Here is an 18,011-nt window from a genome sequence, read left to right on the forward strand (position 1 = left end):
CGGGAATCAAATCCAGGACTCTCTGGTCCAGGAACCGATGCTCTAACCGCTGAGCAAAACCAGCCAGGGCTTGTTCATTTTTTCTTTTTTTGGAGAGAGAGGAAGGGAGAGAGAGAGATAGAAACATTGATGTAAGAGAGAAACATCAATTGGCTGCCTCCTGCACGCCCTCTACTGAGGATTGAGTCCACTACTTGGGCATGTGCCCTGACCAGGAATCGAACCTATGACTTCTCAGTCTGTGGAACAATGCTCAATCCACTGAGCTACAATGGTCAGGCACAACTTTCTTATTTTTAAAGCAAGAGTGCTAGGCCAGATAATCTCCAATATGCCTTTGAGCTCTAAACTTCTATGGTTCTATGATATTACAACCATTAAAAATTCTGTTTAGCCCTGGCCGGTTTGGCTCAGCGCTTAGAGCGTCGGCCTGCGGTCCTGAGAGACCCGGGTTCGGTTCCCGCTAAGGGCGCATACCTCGGTTGCAGTTTGTCCCCAGCCCTGGTCGGTTGTGCGGGTGGCAGCCACTCGATGTGTTCCTTTCACGTCGATGTTTCTCTCTCCCCCCCCCCCCCCACTCTACCTGAACAAAAAATGGAAAAATGTCCTCGGGTGAGGATAAAAAAAAAAAAAAAATTCTGTTTATACCTATATTGCCAAATATAGCAAAAGATTTCTAAATCTAGCATAAAGTAAAGTGTACTTATATAAAAGTTGAAATCTTATTTCAGTTTCAAGCACAATATATATTTTCAGATTTCATAGAACTCTTTGTTTTCAGAACTTTTAGGACTTCTGTTTCATTTATATATAGTCAAAATAAAACAGACAAAAGCAGAATGACAGCTCCTGCTTTATAATCTGATTGTTTTGCTTAATAGTGTGTTTTAAACATCACCCATTTGAATATATTTCTGAAAATATAAATTGTTGTGGTTGCTTACCAAAATCATGTTATTAGATATATTTAGGGTGTTTTCAGACTTTTTGCTTATTACAAGCAGCATTTTCATGAACAATTTAGTATATATATTTTTCATGGCCCAATTTTTCAAATATAGTCTTCTGGTTTCATTTCAGCTGCATGGAACTCAATCTCTGCAGCTTCTCTTTGGTACTGTGCTCTGCATTCTAAACAGCTTGGCCTCCCAAAACTCCCGTGTGTGTTGCTGCAACTCTGCAAGGGTCTGCATGGGTTCCTCTCCCTGACCTGCAGCCTGTAAAACTGTCTTCAGACAGGAAACCTGGACAACTTTAGACTTTACCTTATCTTCTCCCTTCTCTCAGGGATTATAGTCTTGGATTACTTAAGTTCCCTGGTGTCTGAAAACTGTTTTATATGGTGTATCTGGTATTCTTTTTTTTTTTTTTTTTACTACAGGAAGATAACCCCAGTCCCTGTTAATTCATCTTGGACAGGAGCAGAAGTTCTGTTCATTTCGACTAAAGGGAATATAAATAAATTTCTAAGCTAAGGCAGAGAATCACATAAACAGAATTACTGCAATTATAAAAATGCAAATAACTTTATCGACTGATTTGTATCTTGTATTATTTCAGGAGTGCTAAACATTTAGCAATTTACAAAACAAATAAAGATATTTTTATGTTTTGTTTTATCAATACTATTAATGGAGAAATCCTAATAGTTCTATTTTGATCTCACTAAACAACATGTTTCACTGAACTTTCAGAAAATGTTTTAGATTAATGTCTATATTTTAAAATTTGGCTCTAAGTAGAATTTATGTTGTTTTTTTTATAATCTAATATACTTTCCCCCCAGATATGCGGACCCAGGCACCAATAACCAAAGCAGAAATAAGGAGCTATTTTCCAGAAAGCTGGTTATGGGAAGTTCATCATGTCTCTAGAAGGTATTAATGAACTCAAGTAGTTCCCCACTTTGATTCCTTTGTGTGCCCTATTCAATCAGCTAAAGCAAGGCAATTATATTTACTTGCAGCAAGTAAAGGATTCATGTCCAAAGTTCTGCCTCCAAAACGGAGGCTTAGCCATTGCCTATGTACACTATTTGGTTAATTGGGTATTGATGTCTTCTTTGCAGTTTGGCTTCATTTATGAGGTTGGTTATCCTGTTTACAGCTGGTCTGCAAAAATACTGTGCTACATTTTAACATTTAGCAAGAATAGCATTTAGTAAGAATGGCCCAGATCTTGAGACCCTTGTCCTATCTAACGAAGGCATTATATACATACTTCTTTGACGTTCCTCTGAAAAATGTGGGAAAAAATGCAAATATTATTGCCAAAAAACCTGAAGACTACCCATTTCTTAATAGTTTATTTAAGAGTTAAGATGATATACTACCATTTAGCCAAATTTTGTTTTTTGCTTCACTTTTTTTTTTTTCTTAAATGTGTGCTTTGCTCTAGGAGTTGATTCCAAGGCAGAATTAACTCTCAAGGAAGAAGAGTTCTATGCCATTACTTTAATTTCACTTCAGTAAACATTAACTTAGCACAACTGTGCTATATACTGTAAGCAGCCTTTTTTATCCTGAAATATTTGTACAATAAAACAAATATTGATTAATAAGAAGAAAGGTTCTTTTCTCATTATATTTCTTATTTTATTTTATTTTATTTATTTATTATTGTTACAGATGTTTCTCCTTTTTCCCCCATTGACACCCTCCTTACCCTCCCTCTCCGCCCCATCCCCAGCTTTGTTGTCCATGTCCACTGGTTATGTGTACATGCATATAAATTCTGTAGTTTATCTCTTTCCACCCCACCCCCTCTTCTGGGGATTGTCAGTATGTATCCTACTTCCACGTCTTTGAGACTACCCTGTTCTTCAGACTGTTATGTTCATTATATTCCACAAATAAGAGATCATATGATATTTGTATTTCTCTGCTTGGCTTGTTTCTCTTAGGATAATACTTTGCAGTTTCCTCCATGTCGTCTCAAAGGATAAGAGATCTTTCTTTCTTACAGCTGCATAGTACTCCATTGTGTATATGTACCACTGCTTTTTTATCCATTCGTCTACTGATGGACACTTGGGCTGTTTCCAGATCTTAGCTATTGTAAATAGTGCTGCTATGAACATGGGGGCACATATATTCTTTCTGATTGGTGTTTCAGGCTTCTTAGGGTATATTCCTAGAAATGGAATCAGTGGGTCAAATGGCAATTCAATTTTTAATTTTTTTTTTTTTTTTTTTTTGGTATGTGTCCCTAGCGGGAACTGAACCTGGGACCCTCTGTCTGTAGGCCAACTCTCCAACCACCAAACCAAACCAGCCAGGGCAAATTTTTAATTTTTTGAGGTAACACCATAGTGTTTTCCATAGTGGCTGCACCAGGCTGTATCCCCACCAGCAGTGTACTAGAGTCTCCTTTTCTCCACACCCTTGCCAACACTTGTTGTTTGATGATTTGTTGATGGCCATTCTGACAGGTGTAAGTTGATACCTCATTGTTGTTTTAATTTGCATCTCTCTGATGATTAGTGATGTTGAGCATTTCATCATATGTCTCTTAGCCATTTGCATGTCCTCTTTGGAGAGGTGTCTATTTAGCTCTTCTGTCCATTTTTTAATTGGGTTCTTTGTCTTCTTTTTGTTGAGTTATATGAGCACTCTATATATTTTGGAAATTAACCTCGTATCTGATGTATCATTGGCAATTATGCTCTCCCATACAGTGGGTTGCCTTTCTATTTTGATGGTTGTTTCTTTTGCTGTGCAGAAGCTTTGGAGTTTGATGTAGTCCCATGTGTTCATTTTTTCCTTTATTTCTGTTGCCTTAGGTGATATATCAGTAAAATTGCTGCTGCGTATGATGTCTAATATTTTGTTGCCTACATTTTCTTCTAGAATTTTTATGGATTCACAAGTCACATTTAAGTCTTTTATCCATTTTGAGTTTATTCTTGTGTATGGTGTAAGTTCATTTTTTTTGCGCGTAGCTGCACCATTTATTAAAGAGGCTGTCTTTACTCCATTTTATGCTTTTGCCACCTTTGTCAAATATTGAGCATAATATTGGGTCAATTTCTGGGTTCTCTGTTCTATTCCATTGATTTACGTGCCTGTTCTTGTGCCAGTACCAGGCTGTTTTGATTATAGTAGCTTTGTAGTATAACCAGATATTCGGTATTGTGATCCCTCCTACTTTGTCCTTCTTTTTCAAGATTGCTGTGGCTATTCAGGGTCTTTTTTTGGTTCCAGATGAACTTTTGAAGTATTTGTTCTAGTTCTGTGAAATAATGTCATTGGTATTTTGACGGGGATTGCATTGAATCTATAGATTGCTTTGGGTAGTATGGACATTTTAATTATGTTAATTTTTCCAATCCATGAACAAGGTATGTGCTTCTACTCTGTGTATCTTCTTCTTCATGAAATTTATTTATTCAACACATTTTTATAGAATGCCTACTTGGTACCAGGCACTGAAAACAGTGATGAATAATGCCAAGTCCCTAACCTTGGGGGTTCAAAACACTGACTTCCCAAGGAACATCAAGGCACTGAGTCCTGAACCTGGCATTAATTTTCTAATTGGTCTCCTTGTCTCTATCCATATTCCCTCTAATTCTTCCTCCATAGTGTTGTCATTTCAGCTAACATTGCCCCGTGGCTAGCACTTACTCTGGTAAGCCTCCCCATCACTGTTCCCTAACCTACCAGTGATTGGATAAATCACTCCTCCTGATCTACCCTGTTGCATGTATCACAGTGTTATAATGACCTATTTACTTACACATTTTCCACATTAAAATGTAATTACCTCCAGGGCAAGGATTAAATTCAGATTACTGTTTTATATCTAGGACCTGCCATAGAGTCTGTCTGCCCTTTAGAGGCACTAAAACAAATGTGTGGAATAAATGCAAACTGCCTCTAAAGTTTTAATGCTTTATTGGTACGGTTATTACAGTGCATTGCTATTTATTTACTTAAAGTTTTTCCCAATAGATTGTAAACTGCTTGAGAGCAGGACTACATCATGTAAGTGCTGTATACTCAATACTTAGCACTACGCCTGACACAAAATTGGTGGACAATAGCTGCTTGTTGAATGAAATAAATATGTAAACTTGATCAGAAATTTTTAGTTATGTCAACTTTATGAGCACTGTTAAGATGCATTGCTTTGCTTCTCATTTTAGAACATACTACATAATGAACATAATTTTTCTTTGTTTTGTATGTTTTGAATTTGCAATGTTTCAAAGGCATCCTTCTGAATTTGAATTCTCATCGTACAAGTGAAAAATCTAAAAACATAACACAAGTAGAAGATTTATGGAATATCTTTTTCCTGCTTCATTTTTTTTAATACCTGATGTGATTTTTATTTTGCTTTAATTTTTTTTTCTTCTAAAGGAATATGAAGCAAAAATTCTGTTAAAGAACGCTGTCCAGTTGGGTTTATTGATGTTTTACTGTATTTGAACATTATTATTTTAACTTTCAGAAAGCAGCTGCAGTTTGTATTACCTGATTCTCTAACTACCTGGGAAATTCAAGGTGTTGGCATTTCAGATAGTGGTAAGCAAGTTTAAGTCACATACTCATTTAAGTAGGAATTTGATTATCAAAATGTAGTTTGATGCTTTGCCTAAATGATGAGATTATAGAATGCTGTATTTTTGCCATCGTTAAAAAAAATGTAATTTTTGTTGTTGTTGTTGTTGTTATTGTCTATTTAGTTTACCCAGGACTTAAGTGGTGACATTTTAAATAATATTCTTTTTAAAGTATTACAAAAAGGCTTAAGTATGCTCACATTTTTAACCATATCAATTTCCTCTTTTGCTCTTCTATCAGCTATCATTTTATAAATGCTAATGTCAAGTCCCTATTTTCTTTCATTTTTCTTAGTGACTGAGAGTTTAAGTAGAGTTAAAAACTAATGTATAACTTTATTCCTGGGCTGATGAAACTTGTGCGGTAATTTAGTGAAGATACTTTGTAAATAACTTCAGAATTGGTTGTGTTTGTTTGTTTGCTATTTTTTGTTTTTATAAAATCTTGGTTTCCACAATCAAAATTTGATACCCATTAAATGGAGCCAATGATAAATATCTAAAAAGAGATTTGGTGCTTTAGTTGAAAATCTCATGCCTTAAATAGAATTCAATATTTGTTAGACAGATAAAGTTTTCTGTTAATACCAATAATTATTGAAATAAAGATCAATGAATAGAAAATTCAAGGACATAGGGTGACAGTGATAAAAAAAAAAAAACACATGATATAATTTTTTTTTTTAGAAGCAAAGCAAATGTGAGACATTTTAGTACTAATCAAGTATTATAAGAATTCCCTAATATGCTTCTAATTTGCTTTTATTTTGTGCTGAAGGTATATGTGTTTCTGATATGGTCAAGGCAAAGGTGTTCAAAGATATCTTCTTGGAAATGAATATACCATATTCTATTGTACGAGGGGAACAGATCCAATTGAAAGGAACTGTTTACAACTATAGGACATCTGGGATAGGGGTAAGTAGATATTCATGGTATGTTCAAATAAATAAAAAAAGAAGAATTCTCTGAGAATTCTAGTAATGGAATTATTACAAACACAAAAAATAAAAATTCAACTAGGTTCAACAATATAAACCAATATGACCCAATAAACTTCTTTAATTCCTGCCCCACCCACCCTGGTTGTCTGTGTTTCTGAAGAGGGAGAAGAAACTTTTTATTTATGAGAAATTCCTCAAAATTTGTTGTTGAATATTAGAACTTCTTGTTTCTCTGCTTAATTTATACTGGTTGATATAGATTTGTTCTTTTGGGTACAGTTCTCAATTTTGTCTATTCACTGAATTTTAGAAGGGAGATTTTAAAAATGGCCCTGGCCAGTTTGGCTCAGCGGTTAGAGGGTCAGCCTGCAGTCCAGAGAGACCCGGGTTCTATTCCTGCTAAGGGCACGTACTTCGGTTGCAGTTTGTCCCCGGCCCTGATTGGGTCATGCGGGTGGCAGCCACTCAATGTGTCCCTTTCACGTCTATGTTTCTCTCTCTTCCTCTCTCTCCCTCCCACTCTATCTGAACAAAAAATGGAAAAATGTCCTCAGGTGAGGATAAAAAAAAGTTCACTATTATTTCTACTATAACTATAAGGAAATGAATAGTGAAAGAGGTCTTACAACCTGCTCTCATTATACAGCAAGAGGCAGAGCCAAGATTTGAACCTAGGTCATTCTGGCGTCAGAGCCCGGTTGTAAAATTAGGTACAAGTGAGAAGTTAAGAGGTGAGATTGGAAAATTAATTTGGGAACATATTGTGCAGGACCTTGAATGCCAAGAGATGGGAGTTTTCTGTCTTTCTTAAAACCATTTTTTGAATACCAAAGGCTGAGCTAAACGACACAAAGATGAGTAAGACAGAATGCCTGAGGCTGGGTTCCACTGTCTAAAATACAAAGAGCCCTGGCCGGTTTGGCTAAGTGGTTAGAGCGTCGGCCTGCGGTCCAGAGAGACCGGGACTTGGTTCCTGCTAAGGGCACATACCTCGGTTGCAGTTTGTGCCCGGCCCTGGTTGGTCATGCGGGTGGCAGCCAATCAATGTGTCCCTTTCACATCGATGTTTCTCTCTCTCTCTCTTCCTCTCTCTCCCTCCCACTCTATCTGAACAAAAAATGGAAAAGTGTCCTCAGGTGAGGATAAAATAAATAAATAAATAACATACAAACAAAGAGACATTGTAACAAATGCTAACACAACATGAACAAAGAACTTCAGTAGCTTTGCCCCTGACTTAGTAGGTAACAGTGTAAGGAAGGTAAGATATTTCTGAGCAGTGTTGAGCTTTCTAGATATCCCCTCAGATTGCTAAAGTCTACAGTAACTTGTATGTATGTTTTAGAAACTCTGAAATGAGCTTTCTCCTCTGCCTTAGAATCTAAGGGATTATTTAACACTGGAAAAGTATCAGAAGAGAGTTTGTGTCCAGATGAACATAGGGCATATTTTCCTTATAAAGTGTTTTGATATATTTGTTCATTGGTGATATTTCAGTTCTGCGTAACAATGTCTCCCGTGGAGGGAATCTGTTCCTCGGGAAGTTCAGTCATGGACCCTCAGAGGAGAAAACCCTCCAGATGTCTGCGCCAGAGAGTAGAGGGCTCCTCCAGTCATTTGGTGACCTTTACAGTGCTTCCTCTGGAAATTGGCCTTCATAAAGTCAACTTTACACTGGAGACTTCACTAGGCAAAGAAATCTTAGTAAAAACATTACGAGTGGTGGTAAGAAATATGTTTTTCCTGACTCTTTTAAAATCACTTTTTTCATTCTGAAAAAAAGTTATTCAGCAACTTATGCTTAGTAATTCAGAAAGAGACAGGAAATGATAATATACATGTAACAAAATGTTAACATTTGGGGAAATATGAGTTATCTCAGATCTTTTTTGTATTATCCTTGTAATTTTTCTTAACTCTGAAATTATATTTAAAATTTTTAAACAAAACAATACTTGCTTATTGTAGAATATATAGAATACTCAAAAAAAAAAGAAGAAGAAGAAGAAAAAAATTAAAGTCACCAATAATTCCCACACTCAGAGCTATCCAATTTTAACAATTTGGTATATAGCCTTCTAGGTTCCCCCTCTCCCACTTCCAACACATTTAAAGAATGTGTTCTTGAAATCTATGTGCCAGATATTATACTAGCAACTAGAGCTATAAATAAGACATGCCCATGCATTTATAGTTTAGAATTTACAGTCTAGAAGTTTTTCCATTTTATAAATAAGTAAACAGGCCAAAAAAGAAAAAAAAACAAACTATCATTTATTAAGTACAATTTACCCAGTCTGTTGAGTGTCTTCGTGTTATCTTATTAATAAGATTATTGCCTAGAGTCACATGGCTAATTAATGGCAGAATTGTGTCTTCCTAGGTCTTATCAACCAGTGGTCATTGGTGCCACTTCAATGCCAACAGGAATCCCCAATTTGGGGTGCAGGAAGGAAACTTTATTCAGTGAAAAATAGCTCAATTGTGATATAGTACAGCTGTGAGGCAGCCCTAGGGACAGGTGGCCCTAGGGCCAGGCCCCTCTTTAGCTAGAAAGCTCTGCTCTGCTCCTTCCTGGTCTGCTTTGTGCTGTGTCATTTGCTCTACTGTGACTTGGTCTGCTCCATTCTGGGCCAGTCTGTTCTGGCCTGCATTGGTCTACTCTGCTCTGTTTCAGCTCAGCCAGGGAAATACAGTCTTCAGTTTTCTGTGGAAAGGGAGCCAGAGGCGAGCTGGCTTATATGGATAGAAGTCCCTACCCCTGGACCCTAATTGGTCTGCCCTCATGCAAATGAGGACTCCAAATGCCGGTCCAAAAGGCACTGTCCTGATTGGTCAGAATAGAGCCACTCTGGTTGGTCGGAGCTGCACAGCTCCAATTGGATGGGGAAAGCCTCAGTCCTATTGGTTGAAATAGGATTCCAGGAACTCCTTTATAAGAACGGCCTCAGATGGCAGAAACACAGTGTAGTCAGGCAGTTCAGTACAGCCTTCTTCCTGAAGTACAGTTTGTGTGAGAGGCTCCTGCATACAAATGGCTGCTAGGTTCTCCTTTTGTTTTGTTTTAATTTGAGCCCAGCTAGCCACCAGGAGCTCTTCTTAATAGGTGTCTTCTTTCTCAAGGTGCACAGTGTTCATGCTCTGAGTTCTGATTTCATCCATAAAATTCACTTTGGTAAACATGTATTGATTTATTTTGTGCAAGGCTTATTCTATGCATCCTTGCATGGTGGTTCCATGCTTGGGCTCTGGAACCAGGCTGTCTGGGTTTGAGTCCTGGCTCCACCAATTCCCAGCAGTGTGCCACTGGATAAGTTTCTTGATCTCTCTGTGAGTCAGTTTCCTCATCTGTCAAATGGGAATAATAATAGCACCTACTTCATAAAGTATTTTTGAGGTTAAATGAGCTAATACATATAATTTACTTAGGTCAGGCTTATAATAATTTGTATGTAGTGTTTGCTCTGATTATTATGCAAATAGCCAGAAAATTTTATTCTTGCATATATGCATTTAAGTATTTAAACATATTTTGCTTCCCCCCCCCACCCCTGCAAAAAGGATTTTTTAATTGGAAAAGTGATCAAGTTGATCTAAGAATTGAGAAAACATAGATTTAATTATGTTCTTAACTGAATGTTTTCTGTCTTCATTTTAGCCTGAAGGTGTTAAAAAGGAAAGTTTTGCTGGTGTTACTCTGGACCCAAAGGGTATTTATGGTAGGCAAAATAATATTGTATTTTATATGTCATCTTTTATTCTATGCCTCTTTCCAGTTGTCCTGAAATTAAAGTGTGTATGCAATTTGAAACACTATTTTTCTAAATGTTAATTGTCTGGACTCAGAAATGTCCACATTTTAGTTCATTGCCATTCTTGATAGTATGTATTATACTGTAATCTGGATGGGTGTAGAACAAAGAAAAAGAATTCCATTAGTTTTAAATGCAAAGCATTGAAATATTAATAATTGCATGACTTCCCTAGATACTAATAATTTTCTATCCAACACAATAATAATTATAATATTTTATTGAACCATCAGTCCAAAGAACACATAAGAAAAAGTCAATTACGTAGTTAACATGCATTATTTGAAAACACAATGCTGATTAATCACTTTACAAACCATTCCTCATTGTTCCTGCTTACCTTTTTTCTTTTGAGATATTCTGAATCTTCTCAAAGTTAGAATTTTGCAAACATTTAAACACTTAATCAAATCCAAATACATTATCTATTTATGAAATTTATAATGTGTTCAGTTAACAATCCTTTTCAACAACAAAAAAACAGATTTCTGTAGTTCTTATTAAATGGTTAAAATTTACCTTATTATTGCATTGAATTGTTTTTCTTTTCTTTCAGTGATATAGCAATGGGGGTTTAAAAAGTTTATTTCAGAGTGTCATTTCCTCTGGGAAAGCAAAGAATTAAGACCTTAACATTTTATTTTTTTGTTATTATTTTTTTAATCCTCAGCCGAGGACATTTTTCCATTTTTTGTTCAGATAGAGTGGGAGGGAGAGAGAGGAAGAGAAAGAGAGAGAAACATCGACGTGAAAGGGACACATCAAGTGGTTGCCACCCGCACGACCCATCCAGGGTCAGGGACAAACTGCAACCGAGGTACATGCCCTTAGCGGAAACCGAACCCAGGTCTCTCTGGACCACAGGCCGACGCTCTAACTGCTGAGCCAAACCGGCCAGGGCAGGACCTTAACATTTTAAACTAGCTGAGTATCATGAACTGAATAAGGACCACTTCAGTGGAGTAGCAAAAGAAAAATCTGTCCTGTATACATGTATCCATACACCAGAGTTTTTCTCTAATTTTATCTACACACAGACCTCCTCCCAGCTTGCCCACTGTGGGGTATCTTGTGGGTAGAGATATTGCTAAGTTTTGAGGGTTTTAGCCTCAAACAATCACATCGTAACTCAGAGCTACTTCATCCTTTGGCTTGTCCTCCTTTTTACCCTTTGCCTCCTATACTAACATTATTGCAAACAGCTTTCCAAAATGGCCCTGTCTTACCATCCTAGGTGTGCACATGAGGGCCACAAGATAGGAATGAATGATCTTTTCTCTGGGAATTGATCTCTCCATCAAAAACCTTGATTTAAAAAAAATATGCCTCTTTCCAATCTTGTCCTGTCATTTTCCCCCTTATTATTTTAGATAATTTAGAGTTAGGTAACTATGTTACTTTCTAGAGAGCTACATAGAGTAAAGGTGGCAGTCGATTCTGTCCAGTTTATTTCAGATTTTATTAAATACGTTCAATATTTATATATTGGAATTGCTATACCAGGGTAAGACTTTATAGAGTTAGCTTTATAGGTTTTATTTATTTATTTATTTATTTATTTATTTATTTATTTATTTATTTATTTATTGGTGCGTGCCCCTACTGGGAACCAAACCCAGGACTCTCTGGTCCGCAGGCCAATGCTCCAACCGCTGAGCCAAACCGGCCAGGGCTATAGAGTTTGTTTTAAACACACACACACACACACACACACACACCCCTAAAATATATTTGGAAAAATAAAATCATTGTAAATGAACAATAATATTAGAAGAAATCTGAAAAATACATCAGTGAGGGAGAATGAGGTATCAGAACAAATAGTTAAGTAATAATAATTAACATTGTGTGACATTAGTTTAAAAGAGACTAAACACAGAGACTCAATACTTAAGACTAGCCCTAGTTGTTAGTTTCTACTTTCTCTCCCTAACAAACCCTTTCCCCCTTTTGTCACATCTCAGATGCAGAGTTCAGCTCCCTACCCCCACCCCACTTCCTGGCACACCATTATCATTGGTATGGACAAGCCAATCTCATGTTTTATTTTCTCCTTTCATTCCTGACTCTCATTTTTCCTTCCTCCAAATGCACCCACTTAAATATGCTTGCTAGATATATGTCATGACTTTGAGTAGGGACATAATGTTAGTTTTAACATATGAAAGGTACTATATTATAGCTCTTGTTTTATTAAGTTTTTCAACTCAATACTCTGTTTTAAAGAAATATCTCTAATGCTATATGTACATTTAATTCACTGCTTCGTGCGTGGTATTTTAAAGTATAGTCCACCACAGTTTTACTTAGCCATCCTCTATTGATGGATTCCACTACCATAGACGATGCTGCAGTAAACATCCTATGCATCTCCCTTTGCAAATTTGTGTAAACATTTATCTGAACCATGTATCCAGGAGTAGGACTGCTGGGTCAAAGGGCGTACATATATTGAGTGTCATATACTTCTGTCATTGCTCTTCTTAATGCCTGTACTATTTACACTTCCACTAACACTGCATTATTGTTTTAACTTGGAGTCTTCTGATTACTCTTGATTTTTGGCATTTCTTTACATAGGTGTTGGCCACTTAGGCTTCCCATCCATAAATTGCCTATTTGTATCTTTTACACTTTTTTCTATTTTACATTTGAGTTTTCTTATCTATTTCTTATTAATTTTATCTCTGGTGTACTTCTTCATACAATAATGAACCATAGTGCAGTTTGAACAGGAATCCTTAATGTCGATATAGTTAAATTCATTATAATTTCTTTTTTTTTATCCTCACCCGAGGACATTTTTTTATTTTTTGTTCAGATAGAGTGGGAGGGAGGGGGAGAGAGAGAGAGAGAGAGAGAGAGAGAGAGAGAGAGAGAAAGAAAAATCGATGTGAAAGGGATACATCGAGTGGTTGGCAGCCGCACGACTCAACCAGGGCCGGGGACAAACTGCAACCGAGGTACATGCCCTTAGCGGGAACCGAACCCGGGTCTCTCTGGACCGCAGGCCGACGCTCTAACTGCTGAGCCAAACTGGCCAGGGCTATAATTTCATTTTATTATTATATATTTGGGGGGTAATTTTTAAGAAGTTTTTCCATGCCGTTAGTTCAGAAAGACATTACTGTGTATTTTGTTATTGGTTTTACAGATGTACCGTTTAAATGTTTTAATCTCGCTTGCATCTACCTTTATATGGGATGTCTTGATGGGTCTTTTATAATGATCTCTGACAAGGAGTAAAATTGACTTGTCTTAATGCTGGCTTTCTCTTCTGTACCTTTTCCATCTGATAGCAGAGTTGATAATGAGAATCGAAATAGTTTTGCAGGTGTAAGTGGGAAAAATGGTGGAGGATCAAATTAAGATAATTTCAAACAACCTACTATCATTAAGTATCATATATAGTGCATGAACTGTTTTTCAGATTCTTTGGTTATATTATTTTTACCCTCACAAAACCCCTTTGAGGAAAGATATTGTCTCCATTTAACTGATGAGCAAATCAAGGCATAGAAAGATTAAGTGTCTTGCCCAGTTTCACATATAGAGTAAACTCTCTCTGAACTTCATGTTCTTTCTATCACACTGCAAACCTCTTAAATGACTCCACTGAGTTTTTTAATGTTATATCCTCAGCATTTATCAAAGGTTAATGAAGAAAGAATTTACCTGAGGAACATTCCTGTCTCTTCTGCAAAGCCATGTAGCTTGTCCATTAAATTGCAAAATTTCACAATTTTTTAAAGCATCAGCCATGTGCCAGGGACTGTATTAAGTGCTGGAACTACAGCATTCGATAAGAGATGGTTCCTGCCCACACAGAGCTTTCTTAGCAGGACAATGGAAGGTAGAGTCTCTTTGTGGTGACTACTTTGGGCTCTGCAATAAAACTTCTGGAGTTCAGATCACAGGTCCATCTGTAGTAGCTCTGTGACCTTGCTTAGAATTTGTTTTCTAAGCCTCAGTTACCTCATCTATAAAATAAAAATAATAATAAACCTAGCATGCAGGGATGATGTAAGGATCCAATGTAACAATGCATTTAAAGAGTTTAGCAGAGTCTTTACTATTCTATCGGTAAAATGGTAAATATTATCATGTTTATTAAATAAATCAGTGATTACAATAGAAAAATGCTCTGATACTGGTATGCTAAAACTCAGTTAACTCTGTGCATAAAGAAAGTGTCCAAGTAAGACTGAAAAGAGAAGGTGGAAAGAATTTCAGGTCATGTTTCCTAATAGAACTAATCTTCACATTCCCTTGACTAAGGAATTACATGTTAGTTATTTTTAGATTTCAGTTCCAAGAACAATTTTCTCTCTGGACAAAATGACTATCTCACTTTTATTAGTGAATAAGTTTTATATAACCTACTTGTTTCCTATCTTGTCATGGCCAGAAAGCTTACAGTCAAATTTAATGCTTTATTTAAAGAGATTACATAAGCCTAAGGTTTGATTAAAATCCTTAATTTTTTAAACTTCCTTCTAAAATTTTAATATTGTTATTATAAAAGAGTTTTGTTTTGTTTTTTACTTCCTTGGAAGTTGCTATATTGTAAATAATCTGCAAATAGTCTTTCCTCAAGAACTCTGTGTAAATCTAATAACTTTTTAAAATTTAATTTCAGGTGTCATTAGCAGACAAAAAGAGTTCCCATACAGGGTACCATTAGATTTGGTCCCCAAAACAAAAGTCCAAAGGATTGTGAGTGTAAAAGGTAAGTTAACAAATGCCATTTTTATTTATCATTTCACTTTGTGCTTCAGACAAAAATCAAATATCCTCGAGATTATCCTATTTCTCCTCTTCTCTACTCAGTAGCATATACAGATTCACCTCTGGGAGTAGCCTACTCCTATACCCACCCTCAAATCTTCAACTTTTCCAACTATCTTCTTCCACTGGCCTCATTTAAATGGAGATTTATTCTCCATGATGGAGAGGGAGGGGGTGTCATTGGCCCAAAGACTTCTCTACAATGGAGGTGCAGCTGCTTCTAGACTTAAGAACTTTCCAGGATCTTAGTGGCCAGTTCTGCTCCAGAGAATGCCTTATGAGCTGCAAATGGCCCCAAAACACAGCACTGCTCTGTTCAATTATCAGTCTGAGAACGGTTCTTTTGCATTTGCAAAAATGGTACCTTTGCTGGGTTTTCCTTGGTCTCCAGCCTTTAAAATTCAATGATATATCATCAAAATAATAAAAGGTTCTGATTACACTTTGTCTTAGATAAGATCTTGGAATCACTGAATGTTAGTACTGGAAAGAACTTTTTTAAAAATCATTTATTTTATTTTTTTATCCTCACCAAAGGATATTTTTCTGGTTATCTTCAGATAGAGTAGAAGGGAGGGAGAGAGAAAGAAACATCGATGTGAAAGAGACACATCAACTGGTTGCCTCCCGCACCACTCCGCCCAGAGCCCAGGATGAACTGCAACCAAGGTATGTGCCCTTGACCAGAATCAAACCCGCAACTCATTAGTCCGCGGCCTGATGCTCTAACTGCTGAGCCAAACTGGCCAGGGCTGGAAAGAACTTTTTAATTATGTGCCACCCTGTTTTTGCATATATAAGAAAGCAGTTTGCCCAGGATCAAACAGTGAGTCATGGACAGGACCCTCACAGCACTCACAGAGCATACACAATTCCATTCAATTATGGAAGCAACTGATTCATAGGGTTTATAGTGTCTAACACTATCAGGTTGGATGGCAATTAACTTGCCATGTACTCTGTGCAGTAATTTACCCACTGTATTACACCATCTTACCACCACATAACAGTTTTATTTTTAAACCTACTTTGGTGTGTATGTGTGTGTGTGGTTTTTTGTTTTTTGGTTTTTTTTAATCTATCTTCCTAACCAGATCTTTTATTTTGTATCTCCCCAGTTCTGAGAAGTAATTCAAATGTCTGGATAAAGAGGAAAGAATAGATATGCTTACTCTTATCTCTATTTAAAATATACTGTTACTCAAAAATTAATAGAAATTGATTGTGTCTCCTTCGAATTTTGTTTGTGTGTGTGTTTCAGGACTGCTAATGGGTGAGGTCATGTCTGCAGCTCTGAGTCGAGAAGGCATTGATATCCTTACCAACCTTCCCAAGGGGAACGCAGAGGCAGAATTGATGAGTGTAGTCCCAGTATTCTACGTTTATCACTACCTGGAAGCAGGGCATCATTGGAACATTTTTTCTAACTCAGCAACTGAAAAACAGTACCTGAAGAAAAAATTAAAAGAAGGTAAAAAATAAATCTATTTCACATATTACACATAAAAATCTTGTGTTTTTAAACTAACAGTTTAATTAAACTAATATTTATGTTGTTATGAATTATACAAAAGCTTAACTGTAAAAGCAGGTCAGCAAAAAACATCATAAGGTAGACTCTACTATATGAATAAATATTCCTTGCTGTTGCGTTTTGGCTTAACTTACTAAAAGGCCTGCATGAGAGACAAGACACCTGCATTCCAAAGCTACAGAGCACTTCCTTCCTTCTTGAATGAGCTCAGAATGTTTTACTTGATAATTCCCAATTCAAGTGATTCATATACTTCCTTTGAGAAGTTCACTGTTGGCCACAGAGCAATACTTGCTGCCCAACATCAAGGGAGCTTTACCACTCCCAGCAGCTAATAAAGCACTCTGAGTAGAAATGGAGGTCAATAAAGCACTCTGTTCTTTTTCTGGTGCCTCTTAGGGATGATAAGCATCATGTCCTACAAAAATCCTGACTATTCTTATAGCATGTGGAAAGGTGGACAAGCCAGTACTTGGTAAGTAGAAGTTTTATCTTACCCTTTAAATAGTAGTTGATTAATTAACTAAAGAATAACAACCTTAATGGAAACTTCATTTGTCTAGTTGCTCAGGCTAAGAGCCTAGTTATCCTTCAGTGCCCTCCTTCTCTTACAAGCCACATCTGATCCAGCAAATACTTTTGGCTGTACCTTCAAAATATATCCTGATGTGACTACTTCTTACCAACTCCACTGAACCATCCTGGTCCAAGCCACTCTCATCTCTCACCTGGATTATGGCTCTAGCCTCCCCAGGTTTTTCAGCTTCAGCCCTTGCCCCTCTTCAGTCTGTGCAGCACAGCATCTGGAATGACCTTGTTAAAAGTTAGTTCATGCCATTCAAAACCATTCAGAAGCTTCCCATTTTACCAGGGTAAAAACCCAAATTCTTACAAGGCCCTCCTCATCTCATCTCTCCATCTGTACCCCCTTCTACTTTCTTTCATTCCACTCGAACTCCAATGGCCACTTTGCTGTTCCTCAAACATGCCAGCTATGCTTCCAACTCATGGCCTTTGCATTGACTATTCTTTCTATCTGGAATGCTCCCCCAAGGTATCAGCATGGCTGGCTTCTTTACCTCCCTTAGGTCTTTACCAAAAGTCACCTTCTCAGCGAGGCCTCTGCTTATCATTCTATCTAAAATCCTACCCATTTCCATCCCAATACTTTATATCCTTCTCCCCAACTTTCCTTTTCTCCTCAGAATGTATTATTAACATTCTTTTAAATTTTTTAAAAATTGAATTTATTGGGATAACATTGGTTAATAAAATTATACAGGTTTCAAAGTACAATTCTATAATACATCATCTATATATTGTACTGTGTGTTTATCACCCAAAGTCAAGTCTCCTTCTGTCATCAT

The 18,011-nt window shown here is 36.8% G+C and overlaps 1 protein-coding gene across 1 annotated transcript in view; it reads left to right on the top strand.

Annotated features, from left to right (window-relative positions):
- C5 (complement C5) overlaps positions 1-18,011 on the top strand; it is a 96,580-nt gene that overhangs the window by 40,825 nt on the left and 37,744 nt on the right. Inside the window, exons 18-25 of the mRNA XM_036261327.1 lie at positions 1,787-1,877; positions 5,455-5,528; positions 6,345-6,484; positions 8,008-8,235; positions 10,169-10,229; positions 14,962-15,051; positions 16,372-16,581; positions 17,044-17,119. Coding sequence (XP_036117220.1) covers positions 1,787-1,877; positions 5,455-5,528; positions 6,345-6,484; positions 8,008-8,235; positions 10,169-10,229; positions 14,962-15,051; positions 16,372-16,581; positions 17,044-17,119 — 970 coding nt within the window. The remainder of the gene's footprint in view (positions 1-1,786; positions 1,878-5,454; positions 5,529-6,344; positions 6,485-8,007; positions 8,236-10,168; positions 10,230-14,961; positions 15,052-16,371; positions 16,582-17,043; positions 17,120-18,011) is intronic.

This window comes from Molossus molossus, unplaced genomic scaffold, assembly GCF_014108415.1.
Source record: "Molossus molossus isolate mMolMol1 unplaced genomic scaffold, mMolMol1.p scaffold_m16_p_14, whole genome shotgun sequence".
Taxonomy (NCBI): domain Eukaryota; kingdom Metazoa; phylum Chordata; class Mammalia; order Chiroptera; family Molossidae; genus Molossus; species Molossus molossus.